General features: G+C 43.8%; 1 protein-coding gene across 4 annotated transcripts in view; it reads left to right on the top strand.

Annotated features, from left to right (window-relative positions):
* The first annotated feature begins 11,284 nt into the window (after positions 1-11,284).
* MYOF (myoferlin) overlaps positions 11,285-22,101 on the top strand; it is a 175,547-nt gene continuing 164,730 nt past the window's right edge. For 2 of the 4 annotated variants that reach the window (XM_033224721.1, XM_033224716.1), the window contains exon 1: positions 11,285-11,615. In XM_033224721.1, the coding sequence (XP_033080612.1) occupies positions 11,528-11,615 (88 nt within the window). In that variant the 5' untranslated portion in view covers positions 11,285-11,527. The remainder of the gene's footprint in view (positions 11,616-22,101) is intronic. The other 2 variants (XM_033224736.1, XM_033224729.1) reach the window with 1 other exon arrangement.

Genomic DNA, 22,101 nt, shown 5'->3' with positions numbered 1-22,101 from the left:
CCTAGGAAGCTGGTGAGCTCAGAGGACAAAGACCTTGAGAGCAGATGGTGTCCAGGGAAGGCGATGCCACACTGTTTTAGTTTCCTCTGGCTGCCATGACAAATTACCCACCACAAACTGGATGGCTTAAAACAACAGCAGTTTATTCTCTTACAGTTCTGTGGCCTGGAAGTCTGAAATCGATGTGTTAAGGCACTATCTCTCTGAAGGCAGTAGCGGAGCATCCTTCCTTGCGTCTTCCTAGCTTTTGGTGGTTGCCAGCAATCCTTACCATTCACTGACCTGCATACATCACTCCAATCTTTGCCTCTGTTGCCACATAGCATTTTCCCTGTGTGTCTTTGGCTTTATGTCCAAATGACCTTCTTCTTATAGGGACACTAGTCATACTGGATGTAGGGCCTACCCTACATCCAGTATGACCTCATCTTAACTTGATTGTATTTGCTAAGACCCTATTTCCCATGAGGTCACATTCATAGGTTCCAGCTGTGCATGAATTTTGAGGAACGTTATTCAACTCAGTATATGCATCTTAGCAACCACAAAATTGGGCCTCGTGGTTTCCAGAGTGTGTAGATGCCACAGGAAAGTTCCCAACCAACTGCTTAGGTTTGAATTTCAGCTCTGCTATATATTAGCTGTAACCTTTAGCAGGCTACTTCATCTTTCTGTGCCTCAGTTTCCTAACTTATAGTGGAGATTATTACCTATCTCATAGGATTGTTTGTAGGACCAAAGGAGTTACTGCAAATGAAGCACTTCAGTCGGGAGCGGCCTGCTGAGCAGGACCCTGGGAGGCTGCCATTGGGCTGGAAGTGGTGGAGAGAGTAGTGGCAGCGCTGGTGGTGAGGAAGCCAGTTGTGATGGATATCAGAACACAGGCACTGTCTTTGTGTAAAGCTGTGCTGCCTCTAAAGTGCACATTCACATTCATATCCTACCAGTGAGTAGTCCCCACCTAACACTCAACCCACACACACACATACACAAACACACACACACACACACACGCTGTTGTGAAGTCAGACTGGAGCCTACTGACCAGTAGTCTGTAAGCCTCTACTCCCTTCTCTAAATAACACCCACTCGGGCTGGGCACAGTGGCACATGCCTGTAATCCTAGCACTTTGGGAGGCTGAGGCGGGTAGATCACCTGAGGTCAAGAGTTAGAGACCAGCCTGTCCAACATGACAAAATCCCGTCTCTACTAAAAATACAAAAATTAACTGGTGTGGTGGTGCATGCCTGTAATCTCAGCTAATTGGGAGGCTGAGATAGGAGAAGCATGCTTGAACCCAGAAGGCGGAGGTGGCAGGGAGCCAAGATTGCGCCACTGCACTCCAACCTGAGCAATAGAGTGAGACTCTGTCTCTAAATAAATAAATAATAAATACCACCTGCCCTAGTTCCTGTTACTGTCTCCTACCCTTCTAATATCTTAAAGCTCTCTTGATCCTCCTATTTCTTAATGAGACACAGCTCATAGACCCTCCTGGAATCTGAGTCAACCCTCACTCCATTCCTCCAGAGTTTTCCCTGGGGTCCTAGGGAGAGAAGTTGTGACTCCAGGCCATGACCCTCAGCTATCATCTTTCCACTCTAAGTTGCTACTTGTACTACTTTCTTTCTTTTGTTTTGTTTTTGTAAAGACAAGATCTGACTCTGTCCCCAGGCTGGAGTACAGTGGCACAATCATAGCTCACTTTAGCCTTAAACTCCTGGACTTAAGTGATCCTCCAGCCTTAGCCTCCCAAGTTACTGGGATTACAAGTGTGAGCCACCACACCTAGTGATTTTCACAATTTTTAACTAAACAATTATTATTTCCACTGTGAACGTTTTAAATTATTTTTAAGCTTATATATATACATACATATATATGCACACATATATATACACACACACACACATATATATATTTTTTGAGACGGGGTCTCACTCTGTCACCCAGGCTGGAGTGCAGTGGCACGGTCTCAGCTCACTGCAACCTCCACCTCCTGGGTTCAAGCGTTTCTCCTGCCCCAGCCTCCATAGTAGCTGGGATTACAGGCGCCTACCACCACACCCGGCTAATTTTTGCATTTTTAACAGAGACAAGGTTTCACCATATTGGCCAGGCTGGTCTTGAACTCCTGACCTCAGGTGATTCGCCTGCCTCGGCCTCCCAAAGCGCTGGGATTACAGGCGTGAGCCACTGCACCCGACTACATGTGTTCCTATCTTAACAAGGTGGGTTATGGTTATGTTTCAGGTCTCCAGGTATCAACATCAACTTGAGTCTTGTATCCAAAAGTCCTCAAAACACTTGGGTATTCCCCTTCTCCACTCAACAGCTACCTGAGTAAATGGCCACAGGTCCCTTTGGGGATGGGCGAGGGAATCATTATCATGCACATTTACCTTGGGGATGGAGGGTTCCTCCACTTGAGGACCTGACCTTTCCTTTAGTCAGTAGGCTTCATGTCCTGGGACTGGTCCAGGCCTGGAAACTGCACAGGAGAAGGTGACTTTGTATAGGGGTAATGGCCCTCAGCATTCCTATTTATTTTGATTGTATTGATCTTATTTATTTTGATTCACAAGCAGGGACCTTGTTTGCCACCCATCTATTTTGCCCCGGGATGCTGTGTTCTCTGTTGATCACCTCCATAATTCTATAAGCCTTAGGTTGGCTGCTACTCCAACCTGGATGTTCATTATGGTAACTGCTCACACCTGGCTGCTGACAATAACGTGCCACTCCCTGGCCTCTATTGTTCTGGGTCTTCTAGTCCCTGCTATAGTCAGCCCAGTTCTGTACCAGAATTTCTGACCTCAGTCCTGGCCTACAGAAGACTGAACTCTTTAGTGAAACTGATGCTCTTCTACCACTGTGTTCTTTATTGCTTTGGTAAATGATGTGTCCTCCAGGCCCTTGTAGAACACCGTCATCTAGTTCGTTTTCTGGCCTTACGTTGTAAATCCACTTGATCATGCCGCAGCATTTCAATCCTTACTGTCTGTCAGGGCAGTGCAGGTATTCCTTCTTAACTTAAGGTGGGCCGTTGCTTTTTTCATGTTCCTAGGCGCCACCTTAGTAGTGTTTATACCAACTCTGGGGGCCTTGTGGCATATGAAATCAGCATTCTGGGAGAGCACACCCATACTGGTCAACCCTCTTTTATCCAGATTTGTGTTCTGCACTGCCCCTCGACACAGCACGCTTAGAATTCAGCCCCATGTGAACTCTTCCAACTTCTGCCAGTCCAGTTGGTTGTGTCCTGCGGTTTGTTCAGCGGGTAGCCCCTTTCTGTCTTCAGCAGGCAGGGCTAGTACATCCCAGGCAGCAATATGTTGTTAGGACTTAACCGTAGTTATTGGTAATGGCCGGGGTGGGAGGTGAAGGCAGATCCTGAGAAAAGAACAAGTTGTCTTGCAGGGGAGAGGCCTTCACATCATCTCCAAGCAAGGCAGAGGGGTGCTTGTCTTTAATTTGAGCTCCCCCAGGCTCAGAGGTCGCAGAGAAATTTGGGGGTTTAAGGTTCTCAAGGACATCAAGCAGATATCCCCATCCTGTGTATCAGTGTCCCAGTCCTTCCCAAGAATAGCCTTGACCTTCTCAGAGTCAACTTGTCTCAGTTGGGGGTTCAATCTTCCTTGGAGCTTGTCATCTTTTGTGACTAAGTTCTGATGCTGGTCCTGAGCTTTCCCAGTTCTCCTGCTGCAGGAGAGAAGGCTCCCTGGCTTTCATTCATAGCTAATTATTGCTGATCAATCACTCTTAGCCTTTTGTGACTTTTCCAGAGTGTCAACTGAGTTTGGCAATGGTCCCCTGAATCCAAATCCTTACTTACTGTTTTCCCTGCGTATTTCAACTGCTTGACATTTCACACAGCTAACGTGTTCCCTTCCATTGGTGACACATTTTACAATTGTACTGTGCCAGGGATAACCATTGATGAGATTATCAGGGGTCTTCATTGCCATCTGGGTGGTGGAGGATCAAGCTCAAAATTCCATCTTAGGATCTGCTTTCTTGAACCACTCCTGGCACCCAACTGTGACAGGTTGCATTCCCCAGGGAAAATTTCTGAAATGATATCAGTATACAGGTATTTCTTAAGAAGTCTTCATGAGATCAACACCACAGAAGTGGGGAGAAGGAAGCTGGGTCCAACACTGGCTTCTGCTGACCCCATGGGGAACCCAGAGGCTGGAATGGCCCTGTAGATTGTCACCACTTGGGGCAAGGGAACCAGGCCTTTATATCCCTGCGCTGATCAGTCATTGGGAGGTAGGCTGCTTCTTGAAGGAAACATGATCTTGGGTGGGGCAATTTTCTTCAGTGCAGGCAATCCCTGAAGAGGGCTACCAGCTGAGGGAGGTTTTCTGGCAGCTCTCCCAGCAGCTGGGGGTATTTTATCCTTCATTCCGGAGGGATATCTGGGTGGTGTACTGTAGCAACTGCCACATTCCCACATTCCATTAAAGCCAGTCCCATAGCCATGTCTGCCACGAATGGGGTACAGGACAACATGCTTTGTATAGAAAAGCACTGAAGTCACACAGCACAGGTGCAGGTATGTGATACTTTCCTAGAGATGGCGGGAGTGAACTATATGGGAAACCAGAAGACAATGGAATAATGCTTTCAAATATTGGGAGGAAATGCTTTTGAACTTGGAATCCTGTGCCAGCCAAATTGCCAGTGAAATATGAGAGTGGAATAAAGCTGTTCAAGCAAGGAAGGTCTATGCTTCAGCAATACAAAAAAGTAAACCAAGAAAGAGGAAGACACAGAATCCAAAGTAAGAGAGATGCAAAGAGAGTTGAAGGGCAGCTCAGGGAAAGCAGCTATGCATAGCTCCCGAGCAAAGCCCTCCAGATCAGAGCCATTCAGAAGACTCCAGGTGGGAGTTCAAGATGAAATTCATACAATTTCAATATGTTTGAACATGTTGGAAATTTACACAATTTGGGAAGAGTTTAAAGTACAAAAAACAAAAAGGGGCTAGGTGCAGTGGTTTATGCCTGTAATCCCAGAACTTGGGGAGGCCGAGGTATGCAGATTGCTGGAGCCCGGGAGTTCAAGACCAGCCTGGGCAACATGACAAAAACCCAACTCTACAAAAATACAAAAAGTAGCCAGGTGTGGTGGTGTGTGCCTGTAGTCCCAACTATTTGGGAGGCTGAAGCAGGAGGATCACCCAAGCCAGGGAAGGTTGAGGCTACATTGAGCTGAGATCGCACCACTACACTCCAGCCTGGGTGACAGAGAACCTGTCTCAGAAAACAAACAAACAAACAAACTAAAACTAAAAACCGCCACCAACAAGGTATTAACTCCAAAAGAAAGAAAGATCAAAATATATGAAGCATGTTGCAGTATATACTTCATGGCTTGTGAATAGTGTTTACACAATCACAATGATGTATCTATGCAAATTTATGGTACAGCTATCCTGGGGGGATCGGATACAGAAAGTGTGCACATATGTGGTTGGATTTGAGGAGGGGCAAAAGACAGGTAAGTCCTCATTTTCCTTGTTAGGAAACAGATGATGCCTGATGCTGGAAAGTGAAAAATAGAAGAAAGCATATTACTTGGAGATGTGGAGATAAATACCAAAATAATCAGATGAAAGAATTGAAAACTGGGGCCGCTGGAAATGGAAATGCTGGCAGGAAATGCTAGAGGTAAGGAGAGGTGAACCGCTAATTTTATAACACGCCTGGTAGGGTTTACTTATTTATTTTGAGATAGGGTCCCACTCTGTCTCCCAGACTGGAGTGCAGTGGCACAATTATAGCTCACTGTAGCCTCGACCTCCCAGGCCTAGGTGATCCTCCCACCTCAGCCTCCCAAGTAGCTGGGATTATAGGCACACACCACCATGCCCAGCTAATTTTTTATTTTTTGCCATGTTGCCCAGGTTGGTTTCAAACTCCTGGACTCAAGCAACCCTCCCACCCCAGCCTCCCAAAATTCTGGGATTACAGTCGTGAGCCACTGCACCAGCCTCTGATAGGATTTCTTGGTTCTTTAAAATAAATACAGGTATGACTTTTGTGAAAGAGCAACATATCAGAAGAAATGATTCCAAGTTCACAAGCTTTTCCAAAGAATTAAAAAAGAGGCAACAGCACACCCCAACCCATTTTATGGTGCTAGCATGACCTCCACACCAAAGCTGACCAGGACAAAATGAGGAAGGCAAGTTGCAAGTCAGTCTTATTTATAAACATAGATGCAAAAGTCATAGATAGTGTATAAACATATTTGCAATCTAAATTTAGCAATATGAAAGTATAAGATATGAAAACCAAGTTGAGTTTATCTCAGGAATGCAAAGTTACTTTAATATTAGAAAATAAATGTAATTGGCTGGGTGTGGTGGCTCCTGCCTATAATCCCAGCACTTTGGGAGGCCGAGATGGGTGAATCACTTGAGGTCAGGAGTTTGAGACCAGCCTGGCCAATATGGTGAAATCCTGTCTCTACTACAAATACAAAATTATCTGGATGTGGTGGTGTGCACCTGTAATCCCAGCTACTTGGGAGGCTGAGGTAGGAGAATTGCTTGAACCGAGGAAGGGGAAGTTGCAGGGAGCTGAGATCACACCACTGCACTCCAGCCTGGGCAACAGAACGAGATTCTGTCTCAAAATAAAATAAAATAAATATAATTCACCACATTAAACATAGAATTCATATGATCATTTCAATAAAGTGAAACCATCTGATAAAATACAACTTTATGTCTTATAAAAAGCCTTAAAACTGGGCATTAAAAGTAGCTGGGCACTTGCCTGTAGTCTCAGCTACTTGGGAGGTAGAGGCAAGAGGATTGCTTGAGGCCAGGGGTTCAAGGCTGTAGTGCACTATGATTGTGCCTGTGAAAAATCACTGCATTCCAGCCAGAAGGACGTAACAAGACTCCATCTCAAAAAGAAAAGAAAAACAAACAAAAAAACCTCAAAGTTTTAGCAACCTAGGAATGAAGAGAACTCCTTTCATCTTAAAAGGTCTAATTACGAAAAACCAACAGCAAATATCATACTTTATGGTGAAGTATGGAAATCTTTCCCTTTGAAATGTGGAGAAAGATAAGGATGTCTGTTATTACCACCCCTAGTCAATATTATAATGAAAGGTCTAATCAACATAGAAATAAAAGGGAAAAGAAAGTAAGCACAAAGATTGAAAAGGAAGAAACACCCCAGGCGTTATTTGCAGATTCTATAATTGTAATGGTAGAAAATCCACGAGAATTTACTGCTGATTACACTCTCACCAACGGTGTATGAGACTTCCCGTTGTTCCACATTCTTGTCAAGCTCGGCAATGTTAGATTTTTACATATTTTCCCATCTGGTGAGTATATAATAATAACTCATTGGAGTTTTAATTTGCACTTTTCTAATTACCAATGAGGTTGAGTACCTTTTCATATTTACATTTCCTAATTTATGAAGTGCCTATTCAAATCTTTTACCTATTTTTCCACTGAGTTCTATGTGTTTGTCTTACTAATTTGCTGGAGATGTTTCTGTACTCTGAATACTAGTCCTTTGTAGGTTATGATTTTAATATCATTGAATTTATCATTATTTCCTTTATGATTTGTACATTTTTTCATATTAAGAAATCATTTCCTATCCTGGGGTCATATAGATATTCTTCTGTGGCTTTTCTTGGTGTTTGATTTTTTTCTTTACTTATTTGTTTTAGAGAGGAGGTCTGGCCATGTTGTCTAGGCTGGATTTGTATTTCTGGCCTCAAGTGATCCTTTTGCCTCAGCTTCCGAAATAGTTGGGACTACAGGTGTGAGCTGCCACCACCTGGCTAGATTTTTTTTTTTTTTTTTTGGAGACAGGGTCTCACTCTGTTGCCCAGGCTGGAGTGCAGTGGCACAATCATGGCTCGCTGCCACCAGGACTTCCCAGGCTCAAGTGGTTGTCCCACCTCAGCCTTTCAAGTAGCTGGGGCCACAGGTTCATGTCACCACACTCGATTAATTTTAACAATTTTTTGTAGAGACAGGGTCTCACTATGTTGCCCAGGCTGGTCTCAAACTCGCCTCGGCCTCCCCAAAGTGTTGAGATTACAGGCATGAACCACCGCGTCTGGGCTGAAACATGCTTTATCTTGCTTAGATTTATACTCCACCTGTAATTGATTATGTATTATGTAAGGTTGGAGGTCATTTGTCTTTTTCTCCCACATGAATAGGTAAAAGGCAAATTAAAACTTCAGTGAGATGCTATTATATGCTCACCAGAAGGGCAAATGTAAAAAAATCTAACATTGGTAAGTATGACAAGAATTTAGAACAACAGAAAGTCTCCTACACTGTTGGCAAGAGTACCACTGTGGAATATAATTTGGAATTACCTTTTAAAGGTGAAGAAATGCATACACTGGCCCAGCAAGCAATTCCACCCATAGATTAGACTCTAAATAGACTTATGCACATTTGTACCAGAACAGTCTTGGACTGTTCAGAATAGCACTGTTTGTAATAGCCCCATTCCCTGAACTATCCAAATGTCTGGCAGTAGTAGAATGAATTCATCAGACCTGGAGGCCAGGCACGGTGGCTCATGCCTGTAATCCCAGCACTTTGGGAGGCTGAGGCAGGCAGATCACAAGGTAAGGAGTTCAAGATCATCCTGGTTAACATGGTGAAACCCCGCCTCTACTGAAGACACAAAAATTAGCTAGGGTGGTGGTGTGCACCTGTAATCCCAGCTACTCAGGAGGCTGAGGCAGGAGAATTGCTTGGTCCCGGGAGGTGGAGGTTGCAGTGAGCCGAGATCGCGCCATTGCACTCCAGCCCAGGTGATAGAGCGAGACTCCGTCTCAAAATAAATAAATAAATAAAATAAAATGTTGGAACTCATACAATGAAATGCCATAAAGCAACAAGAGTGAAGGAAGTAGAGCTACATGAATGAATTTCACAATATAATACTGAGAAAAAAGAAGTCAAACACGAAAGAATCAATTCTGTATGATTCCATTTCTATAAAGTCATAATACAGCAAAGAATTCATAAAGTATAAACACATGTATGTGTGTATCTATACATATGAATATATGTGTACGTATGTAAAGTTCATAACATGCAAAAGAATTTATGTCACCAAAGGTCATGACCAAGCAAACTTAAACTGTTTTTTTTGTTATTGTTTTTTGTTTTGTGTTTTTTCTTGGGTAAAAACTACAAAGAAAAGCAAGGAAATCATTACCATAAAAATTAGGAGAGTGGGCCAGGTGTGGTGGCTCACACCTGTAATCTCAGCACTTTGGGAGGCCGAGGTGGATGGATCACCTGAGGTCAGGAGTTTGAGACCAGCCTGGCTAACACGGTGAAACCCTGTCTCTACTAAAAATACAAAATTAGCCAGGTGTGGTAGTGCATGCCTGTAATCCCAGCTACTTGGGAGGCTGAGGCAGGAGAAGGGCTTGAATCCAGGAGGTGGAGGTTGTAGTAAGCCGATCACCCCACTTCAATTCAGCCTGGGCAACAAGAGTGAAACTCAGTCTCAAAAAAGAAAACAAAACAAACAAACAAAAAAAACAAAATCAGGAGAGTGGTTACGTCTGGAAGAAGGAGGTGGATATGATACATGGGGTATTCCAGGGGCTTCTGGAGGGCTGGCAATGTTCGGTCTTGACCTGGAGACTTGTTAAACTGTCACATTTATGTAGTATGCATTTTTCTATAAATATATTTCACAGTAAAAATGACAAATAGAAAGCAGCCATATAAAATAAAAGTAATAATCTCTATATTCCACTAAAACTGCCGACATGTCCACTAAATACAATAATAATGAACACGGCACTGGGTAATTGGTTCTTGACTTTAAGCCTTTGAGAAACTCATGGAGACAGAAGAATTCCTGTAGGTTTAGTCATGCTTTTTCAATGTACTTGAAACGTTTATTTACAGGTGGATCTGCTTGACTGTGTGTTCTAAAGCAAAAAGAAGCCCAATGTTTCTTCATCCCAAGTTTTAGTCTTTTCTTCCGAAATATAACGAGATCCTGATTTAAAGTCAACCTGCATTAACAGAAACGCTATGAGATCACAAATAAGCATGAACTTCTTACATGTGCAAATTACTGTGTACTTTGTGCTAGCCCCTATGCTATGACCTTTATCTTATAACAGCCTTTATCCCCAGTTCATAGATGAGGAAACTGAGGAAGAAAAAGGTTAATAAACTTGCTGGCCGGCATGGTGGCTCACGCCTGTAATCCCAGCACTTTTGGAGGCCGAGGCGGGCATATCACAAGGTCAAGAGATCGAGACCATCCTGGCCAACATGGTGAAACCCCGTCTCTACCAAAAAAAAAAAAAAAAAAATTTAGCTGGGCGTGGAGGCGCGTGCCTTTAGTCCCAGCTAGTCGGGAGACTGAGACAGGAGAATCGCTTGAAACCGGGAGGCAGAGGTTGCAGTGAGTCAAGATCACGCCACTGCACTCCAGCCTGGCGGCAGAGCGAGACTTCGTCTCAAAAAAAAAAAAAAGAAAAGGAAAAAAGAAACTTGGTAAGGTGACATAGCTCAGAGTGGTGAGGCAGAATCTCACACTCAGAGCTGGCTGACTAGCCCCAGGCTGCCTCTTGTGATCTCAGCCAGGCTGCACCGTCTTCATGCACCCTCTGGGACAGAAAGACACCAAGGGCAGCTGTAGGTCCAGAAATAGTGGGGAGTGTCTTCTCCATTTTCACTGAAGGCAATTGGCAGCATTTGATGCGCCAGGAAAACTTAGGCGCCCAGCTCTCACCTCTGAAGGTGTTTTGAAGAAATTCTATGTTAAGTCATATATATGTGTGTGTGTGTGTGTGTATATATATATATGGTAAAGAATCAACTCACAGTACATCAATTCTGAAAAACCGTATTCCTTCCCATGCCCGGACCGCGTTTACTTGAAATAAACCCTGTCATTCCTTTGCCGTCCAGTAGGCGGCACCCTTTAGCTGCTTTAAAAAAGCTGAACATAGGGATACTGAGTGGGTGTGTTCAATAGCGTGAGAAGGAACAGCGAAAAGTCAAAAGAAAAAAATGACTAAAGTTTTAAAACTCCATGAAACTCAGAAGAAAATGAAAGCAGTGATGGACAAATCAATTAATTCAGTTTCACGAACCATTGCTAAAAGGCAGCAACGTTTTAGCGGTTTCCTGAGCTACCCGTATTTCTTAGCTCCAAATTCATGTTGCTTTCATTTGTTGCACGGAATTATTTTTAGTTTAAGGTGTGTCCTTTTCACTTCCACATTTCCCGAATTCGTAAGTCTGTGCCTGCGGCACTGCGTAGACGCGGGGAGTTCGGTATCAGTTTACACATTGCCTTCAGTAAAATCCGCCAGAGGTCCACCCATTTTTGCCTTTTCCTCTTCCTTGCCCCGTCCCTGGGAGAAATCCTCCCTTCACTGGGAGAGAACTTCTCTCCCGGGGCGGTGCGACCCGGAGCTCCAGCGCCCGAGTCTCCACTTCGTTTGCTGAAACTTGCTTTCTGCCAGTTAAGAGCCATGCTGCGAGTGATTGTGGAATCCGCCAGCAATATCCCTAAAACGAAATTTGGCAAGCCGGATCCTATTGTTTCTGTTATTTTTAAGGGTAAGAAAAAGTTTTCTTCTTTTTCTGAAGTCCTGTTTTGGAATGTTAGTTTCTTGGGTCACCTTCTTGAAAAGTCTGCATTTAGACGGCTGATGAAGCCAGTCTCTCCAGCAGCGTTTGTTACCTGCGCAGGACAGGGGAGAGGACCCATTTCTGGGGAAAGCATTTAATTTTCTCCAGGGCTTAAGACTCATGGAATGACCTGATGTTTTAGCTCTAAGAGTGTGATTTCTGTAAGCTCTTGGTGGAAAATGTATTTGCCAGTCCCTAAATTTCAGGTATCAACAAAGGTCTGTATTGGTTCAAAGTAAGTTTCAGTAGTCTTAGATGCATTTTAATTTTATCTGCCTGTGAGAAACGGGTAAAGGAGGAAGAAGAACAATTAAATTGTTGGAGGCACCATTACTCCTTGAATCAGCCTGACACTGCTTTGATTGTCAATGGGCTTCTGGGCGGTGGGGTGAAGTTCATAGTTTTACTGAGTTTTCCTGCCCTTTTGTGTCTTTGTAATTGTTTTTGTATCTAGGCAGTTGGGGTGTTTTTTGGTACATTCTGTAGCTTTTAAATTGCTCATTGAGGAAGAACTCTGGACTGCTAATTTGCAGTTTGGGGATCTAGTTCTATCTTGCTTGCTGAATGACCTTGGGCAAGTTACTTCGTTTCTCTGGGATCTCAATTTTCTTTTCTGCAAAACAGGCAAGAAGGGTTTATTTAGACAAGATCATCTCTAAAAGCCACATGGTTGGCTGAGTACGGTGGCTCACCAACCCTGAGCCAACTTTGGGAGGCCAAGACAGGAGGATTGCTTGAGCCCAGGAGTTTGAGGCTACAGTGAGCTGTGATCATGCCATTGCACTCCAGCCTGGGTGTAAAAATAAATAAAAATAAAAGGCTTGACCGGGCACTGTGGCTCATGCCTATAATCCCAGCACTTTGGGAGGCCGAGGTGGGTGGATCATGAGGTCAAGAAATCAAGACCATCCTGGCCAACATGGTGAAACCCCGTCTCTACTAAAATACAAAAATTAGCTGGGCATGGTGGCGTACACCTGTAGTCCCAGCTACTCAGGAAGCTGAGGCAGGAGGATCACTTGAACCCAGGAGGCAGAGGCTGCAGTGAACTGAGATCATGCCACTGCACTCCAGCCTGGCAACAGAGTGAGACTTGTCTCAAAAAAAAATAATAATAATAAAATAAAATTTAAAAAAAGGCTCATGGTAATTTCAAAAGGCTATTTTCATATGACACTTGCTTGCCATTGCAGGGGAGGGGACAGGAATGCTGTCATGGCACAATTCGATGTGACTTAGTTTTGGCTAAAGTAGGGTTTCTAACTCTCAGTGTGGAGGCTTTATCTGTTTTGTTTGTCATTGGTAAGATTGCCAGCTCACTTCTTGGCAAGAGGGATGGGAGAGAGAGGGAAAGGCAGAGAGAGTGGGAGCATGGATAGACACGTGTTTCCTGACCATGCCTTGCTACATTTCTCGTTTCTTCCAGGAGCCTGACTGCTACTCCCGGTCAGTTCCTGAGGCATCTATACCTTTTGCCTTCCTTTTTCCCATTTTCCCCCTTTATTTCTCTTCTTAAACCTCTCCCTCTGAGGATGAGCAAGAAAATGAAAGAAATGAAACTCAAAGCTGGCTGGCTGGGTGTGGGGACTGACGACTGTAATCCCAGAACTTTGGGAGGCTGAGGTGGGTGGATCATATGAGGGCAGGAGTTTGAGACCACCCTGGCCAACATAACAAAAAGCCATCTCTACTAAAAAATACAAAAATTAGCAGGGCATGGTGGCCTATAATCCTGCTACTTGGGAGGCTGAGGCAGGAGGATTGCTTGAACCCAGGAGGAGGAGGTTGCAGTGAGCCAAGATTGTGCCACTGCACTCCAGCCTGGGCGACAGAGCAAGACTCCGTCTCAAAAAAAAAAAAAGAAAGCTGGCAAATTGTTGGTTGGTTGAAAAAAAATCTGAAGAGCAAAAATTGGATTTAAAAAAAATTAAAAAAAAATTTTAGAATAAGACTGGGTCTTGCTATGTTGCTCAGGCTGGTTATAATTCCCTTGCTCACACTTTCTTCCCACCTCAGCTTCCCAAAGGGTTGGGATTACAGGCGTAAACTACCACGCCCAGCTTAAAATTGGGCTCTTAAAGGACAAAGAGGTTTGAAAATCTGGCTACTTAATATCATGGACTCATGTTATGTCAGAGTTTATTTACATGTGTTAGGTTTTATTAATTTTTTGTTTTCTTGAAGCAGTTACATAATAGTGACATAATATGAAGATTTTACATCCTTCATCATTGACATATAAAGACATTAAAATGTACTGGGATCAGTCCGATCATGTAATTATTTAAGTCTTACAGATTATAGAGGAATTGGAGTTAACACTATATTGAAATCTGACTTGTTATTTGTCTGGAGTTTGTATGCACTGATGGAACATTTTAAATGATGAAAAATATATCTAAGTCAATGAATGCAAACAATCAATTGAAAGTGGAAACCTTCAGTGAGGTTGGCAAATATAGTCTATCCAACCAATTACACATTTAACTTTAGTCTCTTTTCTGGCCTCCTTTGTTCATGCAAATCAAGTGGTAAAGTCATTCATTCATTTAACTAACAAGCAACCTGACAGAGGAAAGGACACTCAACTCAAAGAGTAGGAACATCTGCATTCTAGCTGACATTAACTCAATATCTGATTTAACTACCTGGGTCTCCAATTTCTCAGCTGTGGCATAATGGGAACTGGTCTTTAGATGTCTTCTGTCTTTTCGATTCTATAATTTTCTAGTTCCAGGTGTTGAGTTATCTGCTCTCAGCAAGATGTGAAATGCGTTGCCTTAGGTGCTGGAGGGGATATAGTAATGAACACAGCTCTCTTCCTGCTTTCAGTCTATGTCAGTGGTTTAAAATCCTGGTGATGGCAAACCCTTTACAGGTGTGTTCCCAATTTTGAGGACTGCGTAAAATTAAGTCACATTAAGTTCTGACTGAACTGAGGATACTTATAGCACAATATTGTCCATCAGAGGGAACATGGAACAAAGGCAGACACACTTCATAGTGTGTTGTAGGGTAGGGTATGGTAAAATGGAAAAAGCCCTACCATGCCTGTAATCCCAGCTCCTTGGGAGGCTGAGGCAGGAGAATCCCTTGAGCCTGGGAGGCAGAGGTTCCACTGAGCAGAGATTGTACCACTGCACTCCAGCCTGGGAGACAGAATGAGACTTCATCTCAAAAAAAAAAAAAAAAAAAAAAAAAAAAAGAAAGAAAAAAGGAAAAAGCCATACCAGAAGATCAAGGCAGCATCAAAGAAAGTCTCTGTGTTAACTGAAATATGTAAACATTTTGCCACTTGTATAAATAAGCAAAGTCAGGGCAGTAAGCAGCTCTTCTCAAACTATAAAACCAGGGGAAATGATTGTTAATGGTGATGCTCGCAGAGACACTGTGAGGCCCTATTAGGCTATAGCTACGCTTATTAGGCTTCAGCTACGCTGCACTTGGGATTGTGCTATACTGACAACCAACTGGTTTACAGCTGACCTCAGTCTTTCATGTTAAAACCCTTCCTTCCTTCCTTCCTTCCTTCCTTCCTTCCTTCCTTCCTTCCTTCCTTCCTTTCTCTCTCTCTCTCTCTCTTTTTTTTCCTGCCATCCAGGAGGGAGGAGTGCAGTGGTGTGATCATAGTCTCGAACTCCTGGCCTCAAGCGATCCTCCCACCTCAGCCTCCTGAGTAGCTGAACTATAGGCACACACCACCATGCCCAGCTAATTTTTAATTTTTTTTGTAGAGACAGGGCCTCTCTCTGTTTCTCAGGCTGGCCTTGAACTCTTGGGCTCAAGCAATCCTCCTGGCTTGGCCTCCCAAAGTACTGCACAGGTATGAACGCCCAGTTGTGTTCTACTGTGAGCAACCCTTCTGAGGCTGTCAAATTACTCAGGGCCTGGTAGGAACTAGGAGGATCTACGGGTTGCTGTAGTCCTGGTGCATGGTTGTTGTTGATGTTTAGCAGTGCAGGTGTAGATTATGAAAGACACAATGCTTATGTAATTTTTCACATCCTTGGGGTGCACCAGATTCCATGAGCCAGATCCGAATCGTGAGGCTGCAGTGAGTGCCTGTGAGCCAGGGGTGGCCATTCGGCCCTAAGTTCCATGCAGACAGCCAGGCTGTGAAGCTGAATCTAGCTTAGTCTACAAGACCTCTGAGACCAATTTCAACTCTGAGACTTGATGATTCCTCCAAACAGAACAGGTTGTTAAAAAAACTTTTTAATTTTAAATAATATGATATTTTTAACTTCTAAAATTAAAAATGCATGTAGACATAAAATAAACTAACAATCCAGAAGGGATTAATGCCACTAAAAAGTGCAAATTCTCCCTGCACCTCTTCTACTCTTTCTCTCTCCCACTGTTAGTCCTTCAGGGCCACCATGCTGAACAATTTGATTTGAATCCTTCTGGACCTTTTGCTATAGATATGTAAGTTGTCCCAACTACTACCTGTTAGCAACAGGACTGCAGTGGGTGTCCCTGTGGAGCATGTCTTTGTGAATATGCACATTTCATTTTTATTTTATTTACTTTTTTTTTTTTAAGACAGAGTCTCGCTTTGTCACCCAGGCTGGAGTGCAGTGGTGTGGTCTCGGCTCACTGCAACCTCTGCCTCCTGGGTTCAAGCGATTCTCTCGCCACAGCCTCCTGAGTAGCTGGGATTATAGGTGCCCACCACTGCGTCCGGCTAATTTTTGTATTTTCAGTAGAGACAGGGTTTCACCATGTTTTTCAGGCTGGTCTTGAACTCCTGGTCTCATGATCCACCGTCCTTGGCCTCCCAAAGTACTGGGATTATAGGCGTGAGCCACTGTGCCTGGCCATGAATATGCACATTTCAAAAGCACAGCTTCTATCTTTGTGTGTGTGTGTTATTTTTCTTTTTCTTTTCTTTTTTCTTTTTCTTTTTATTTTATTTTTTTTGAGACGGAGTCTTGCTCTGTTGCCCGGGCTGGAGTGCAGTGGCCAGATCTCAGCTCACTGCAAGCTCCGCCTCCCGTGTTCACGCCATTCTCCTGCCTCAGCCTCCAGAGTAGCTGGGACTACAGGCGCCCGCCACCTTGCCCGGCTAGTTTTTTGTATTTTTTAGTAGAGACGGGGTTTCACTGTGTTAGCCAGGATGGTCTCGATCTCCTGACCTTGTGATCCGCCCATCTCAGCCTCCCAAAGTGCTGGGATTACCTTTTTTTTTTTTTTTTTTAGACAGAGTTTTGCTCTTGTTGCCCAGGCTGGAGTGCACTGGCATAATCTTGACTCACTGCAACCTCCACCTCCCAGGTTTAAGTGATTCTCCTGCCTCGGTCTCCCGTGTAGCTGGGATTACAGGCAAGCACCACTACGCCTGGCTTATTTTTATGTTTTTTAGTAGAGACAGGGCTGCGCCATGTTGGCCAGGCTGGTCTCGAACTCCTGACCTCAGGTGATCCACCCGCCTCCGCCTCCCAAAGTGCTGAGATTACAGGCATGAGCCACTGCATCTGGCCTTTTCTTTTAAAAATGCTTTTGCTGGATCTTGACATTGGCTTCCATTTTCCCTTTGACCCATCCCTTGCTTCTGTGTCCAATCTCTTGAAAAGGTGACTGAGCAGAGGTTTCCTAGTATACTTTTATATTATTGTGTCTTTACAATGTGGCAACATTACATTCACATAAAACATCCATCTCCTTGGGTACATAGTTATTGCTACTATAGCATTTTTCTCGTCCTCTCCTTACGATATCCCCCTCCCATCAGCCAGAATTTTCTCTCCCTTCTGGTCTTGTGTAAATTTTTCCTTGTGGAATGTCTACTGCTACTGTCCAGACGGCCGCTGGATAATTGTCATATTATTACTTATTTTTTCCAGATTCCTGTTATTTTACTTGAACCTGTTTTTAGAATGTGAGCCTAGATATTTCTAGAATATCCCCCTCTAACTAGCATATCAAACTTTGTAGTCTTGAGCAAACCACTTAACCTCTCAGAGAGTCCTTTTTTCTTTTGAGAAATGGGGCTGTAATGGCTTATCTGAAAGGGAGTTAATCTCTAGACATCCCAAAGGCTGTGATGTATCCAATAGACACATGTGTATTTTTAGTAAAAACCTGCTTTGCTATTTGAAATTATAAAGTGGGTTTTTTTTTCAGTCGGGGACATTAACACCAAGAATATATCTTTTAAAGCATTTTTTAAATAAGCTCCAAAGCTATGAGAACTTTACTGCCTGGCGACAGAGCGAGACTCTAGCTAAAAAAAAAAAAAAAAAAAGAATGAGGAAGTGAGGAAGTGATGTGAGAAAGAAAGACCTCATGAATATTATTCCCTGTGGTCTGTCCAGGCACTTGGTGTGTTGCCCACACAGAGCCTTGGTTCACCCAGTAAGAACCATAGGACTTATCAAGAAGATCCCTATCAGCTCAAACTGATAATCACACTCCTCTGGTATTCCCACAAAACCACTGTATTGTATTGACAAAACAATCAGGAAGGCAAAAGTGTTTAATCTACTGTGTCATTCCCATCCCTTCCTGGAGAACAAGGCTTAGAGACTCACTGCCTAAGGAAAGTGGCCCCACCCTATGGCAGCATGGGAACTCTCAAAGGTACACTGCAGGGTCTTAGTCATCTATAAAGCTACAATTGCCCTTAAAAAATTAATTAATGTGCCTTGTTTTTCTTTCCTCCTTCACAACATATCTCACCTGCGTGCCCTCAGCTTAGGGGTGCTGGTATTTGTCTGGTACGGGTTTTCCTTTCTAACCACACGTGTGTTTCTCCTTTCCCCTAGGATCTGGCCCTGCCAAGAAGGCATGGGATTGTTATAACTTCTGCAACACCCAGTACATCACTGATGTTGAATATACGTTTTAAATATTGAGCATGTAAGAAAAGAACTGGCAGGAGATTTGAGACACCTTGGTGTGATAAAGTCCTTGATGCTTAGTCCTGAAAGAGACCCTGGGAAGTCAGCCAGTTGCCCTTCTTTCCAGCTGAATTACATTTAATATTCCCTCAGATGTTTGTGAATGAGGCTTAGCAAAGAACCCTGTCAAATATTTATGAACTTGGAGTATAACCAGTTCCTAGCACCTGGTCTCTGGGGGCAAATCGGTGTCTTAGACCTTTTGCATTCTTGTTCCTGGCAAGGAAAACGTGAAGCTGCCAGTTTTTATGTTGAACCTTCGTCCATGAAACATACTATATAGAATGCCATGATATGGCAGAGGTCACCTGACTCACTGTCTAATTTCTATTGAACAGCTGTTCTATAGCACAGGGGTGTGCTCTGAGCAGGTCTGAGTACAGTTCTCTCTCAGAAAAAGTATGGGACATTTGATACCTTAAGCCTTATCAGTTAACTTCTTACTGGGCATGAGGGTGCAAAGGCCCTGAGCTCTGGGGCCAGGGATGCCTAAATGAGAATTCCAGTTGCAGTCCCTAGTTGTTCATGAGCAGATAAAATCTTCAACTTCAAGCCTGGGCATGGTGGCTCACGCCTGTAATCCCAGCACTTTGGGAAGCCGAGGTGGGTGGATCACCTGAGGTCAGGAGTTCGAGACCAGCCTGGCCAACATGGTGAATCCCTGTCTCTACTCAAAATACAAAAAAATTAGCCAGGCATGGTGACGGGCAGCTGTAGTCCCAGCTACTCAGGAGGCTGAGGCAGGAGAACTGCTTGAACTCAGGAGGTGAAGGTTGCAGTGAGCTGAGATGGTGCCATTACACTCCAGCCTGGGCAACAAGAGTGAAACTTCATCTCAAAAAAAAAAAAAAAAAAACAAAAAGAAACAAACAAAAAAAACCCCCAAAAAAACAACAGCAAAAAAGCACATCAGTTTCAGTGTTAATAATACCTCCTGCCTTGCAGGGCTCTTTGAGGATTAAATTAATGTACATGTGACATTGCACATGGCAATCTATAAATCTCCTTACCTATTTGATAGTAGTTTCATGGAGCACTACAGTGCACCAGAGAGTATTTCTGGAACTAAGGCTAGAAAAATATACATAAGATGGCTTGGACTTTTAAGCCTAGGTGACCGTCTAGTTAGCCCACAAGAATGAGATGCAAACCAGAATAGACATGAAAAGTTACAATCTGAGTAGATGAAAGAGTGAAAAACCTTGTGGGGAAAGTGTCATTTGGCTTGGTTTTAAACGATGAGTGGAAATTTGACAGAAATAATGGAAAAAACACATTCCAGGCTTTGGAACAGCACAGAAGGACCAGGGAGCCATGGGGAGGAGTAATGTGGTATGAATAGGGTTTGAACTTTACTCATCAACCAGTGGGGAGCCTTGTTAGGCAGCAATGTGAACAGCAGACTCATACTAGTCAGGGAGACTAGTAAGAAGGCTTATTAGTTGAGTCAAATGCTTCTCAGGACAGGTGGAGCTCATCCCAGGGCTGGAATCAGAAGGAAGGCACTAATAAGGAAAGACACTGAGGAAGCAGCCTGATTAAATTAAATTAATAAGGAAGCCACACTGCACAGGCGAATTCGGCCATCCTTCCTCGCATTCTACTGTGAAATGGAACATCAGACTGCCTTGCTTCCAGCTGGAGTGTGCGCCCTGTGGGCAAGTGCAGGGCTGGTTGGGTAGCTCTGCAAGAAGCCAGCATGAGGGCAGTAGCCACCTAAGGCAGCAGGCAGAGAGGCCACCAGGAGATCGAAGGAAAACAGAAATACAAAGTGATTTTTGAAGACAAATTGTGGTGTCTTCCCAAAGATCAAATTCGGGAGCATTTCCTCAACCAAGCTGAGCTGTGGTTCATTTGCATAAGGTCCTTCTCTCCCTAGCCTGTTGTACTATCTGAAAGGATAGGGAGTTACGGTTCAGAATTGCTTCATTGCAAGGAGCAGATACCCACTTCACCGTACTCAAGGAAACCTTGGTTTTTCTATAGCTAGAGAGAAATCTGGAGTCCAGATCACAGACCTCACAGGAACCAGAATCATGTCAGCTCACTTCTCCCCACCTCCCAGGGACTGTGCAGCCTCCTGCCTCTGTTTCTCCCTGCACATGGCAACCATTACTTTTCTGCATATTGGCTATAATTGTTGACTCTCTGCAAATTGGCTATCCTTAGTGAGGCCTCGTGCATGGGCTTTGGGTTACCACAAGGTGACTGGGTCCTGACTCTACATCCAACTACAGTGGCAGCATCTCATGCATGAGATAGCTCAGAGAAAAACACCCATTGGCTTGGTTTTGGTCAGATATTCAGCCCTGCTCCAATCAACTGTGGTCAAGGGGCATGGAAACTCAAGACAAAGTGGGTAGACCAGATGTGTCTACTCACAGGGCAGCCTTCTGGGGCCCTAGAATATGAACTCTCTACCCCATCTCCTTCCAGGGATTAGATCTGTTCTTTTCCATCTTTTATCTGTTGGTTGACATAACCTCTCACTTAAAGAACCCCCTTCTTTCTGTAATTAACACAATACCTGGAAAGGGATGTCCTTTGGATTAGAAAAATTAATTTTCACTCCTGATTTTATCGCTAGGAGCTGGGTGTCTTTGGGCAACTTTATTTCTGAGCCTTCATTTCCTCATCTACAGAGTGTGGAGAATAATCTGTACCTCTCAGGGAGCTTGTCGGGAGCAATTGTGATAAAATATCTAAAGAACTTGTCATAGTGCTGACACGGAATGTTGTATGACAAGTGCTCGTGTCTTCCGGCTTTTATGCCCCACTTCTTCCCCCATTGCTGCAGGGACATACAGAGTCCTGGGGGACATTTCCAAGGGGTGGCCTAGGCTTAGCTGTTCAGAATAAACAGGATGCTGGTCAGATGTGGCTGCACAAACAGCCTAAAGGTATTGCCCAAGTAGGTTATTTGTTTTTAATAGTGGTAAAACACATATAAGGTAAGATTTACCATCTTAACTATTTTAAATGTACAGGTTTTTTTATTTTATTTTTATTTTTAGTTTTTTTTTTTTTTTTGAGATGGAGTGTCGCTGTCACCCAAGCTGGAGTGCAATGGCACCATCTGAGCTCACTGCAATCTCTGCCTCCTGGGTTCAAGTGATTCTTCTGCCTCAGCCTCCCAAGTAGCTGAGATTACAGGCATGTACCACCATGCCCGGCTAATTTTTGTATTTTTAGTAGAGGAGGGATTTCGCCATGTTGGCCAGGCTAGTCTTGAACTCCTGACCTCAAGTGATCTGCCCGCCTCAGCCTCCCAAAATGCTGGGATTTTATTTCTAATTTCCTGAGGAAATGGCCTACTGTTCTCCATAGAGCCTGCACCATTTTACATTCCCACGAACACTGCACAAGTGTTCCAATTCTCCACAGCCTTGACAACACTTCTTCTTTTTTTCTTCTTTCTTTCTTTCTTTTTTTTTTTTTTTTGAGATGGAGTCTCGCTCTGTCGCCCGGGGCTGGAGTGCAGTGTCACTGCAAGCTCCGCCTCCCGGGTTCAT

This window comes from Trachypithecus francoisi, unplaced genomic scaffold, assembly GCF_009764315.1.
Source record: "Trachypithecus francoisi isolate TF-2019V2 unplaced genomic scaffold, Tfra_2.0 Contig01436, whole genome shotgun sequence".
Lineage (NCBI taxonomy): Eukaryota > Metazoa > Chordata > Mammalia > Primates > Cercopithecidae > Trachypithecus > Trachypithecus francoisi.
Note: the sequence above shows the minus strand (reverse complement) of the source record. Positions and strands in the feature narration are given on the sequence as shown.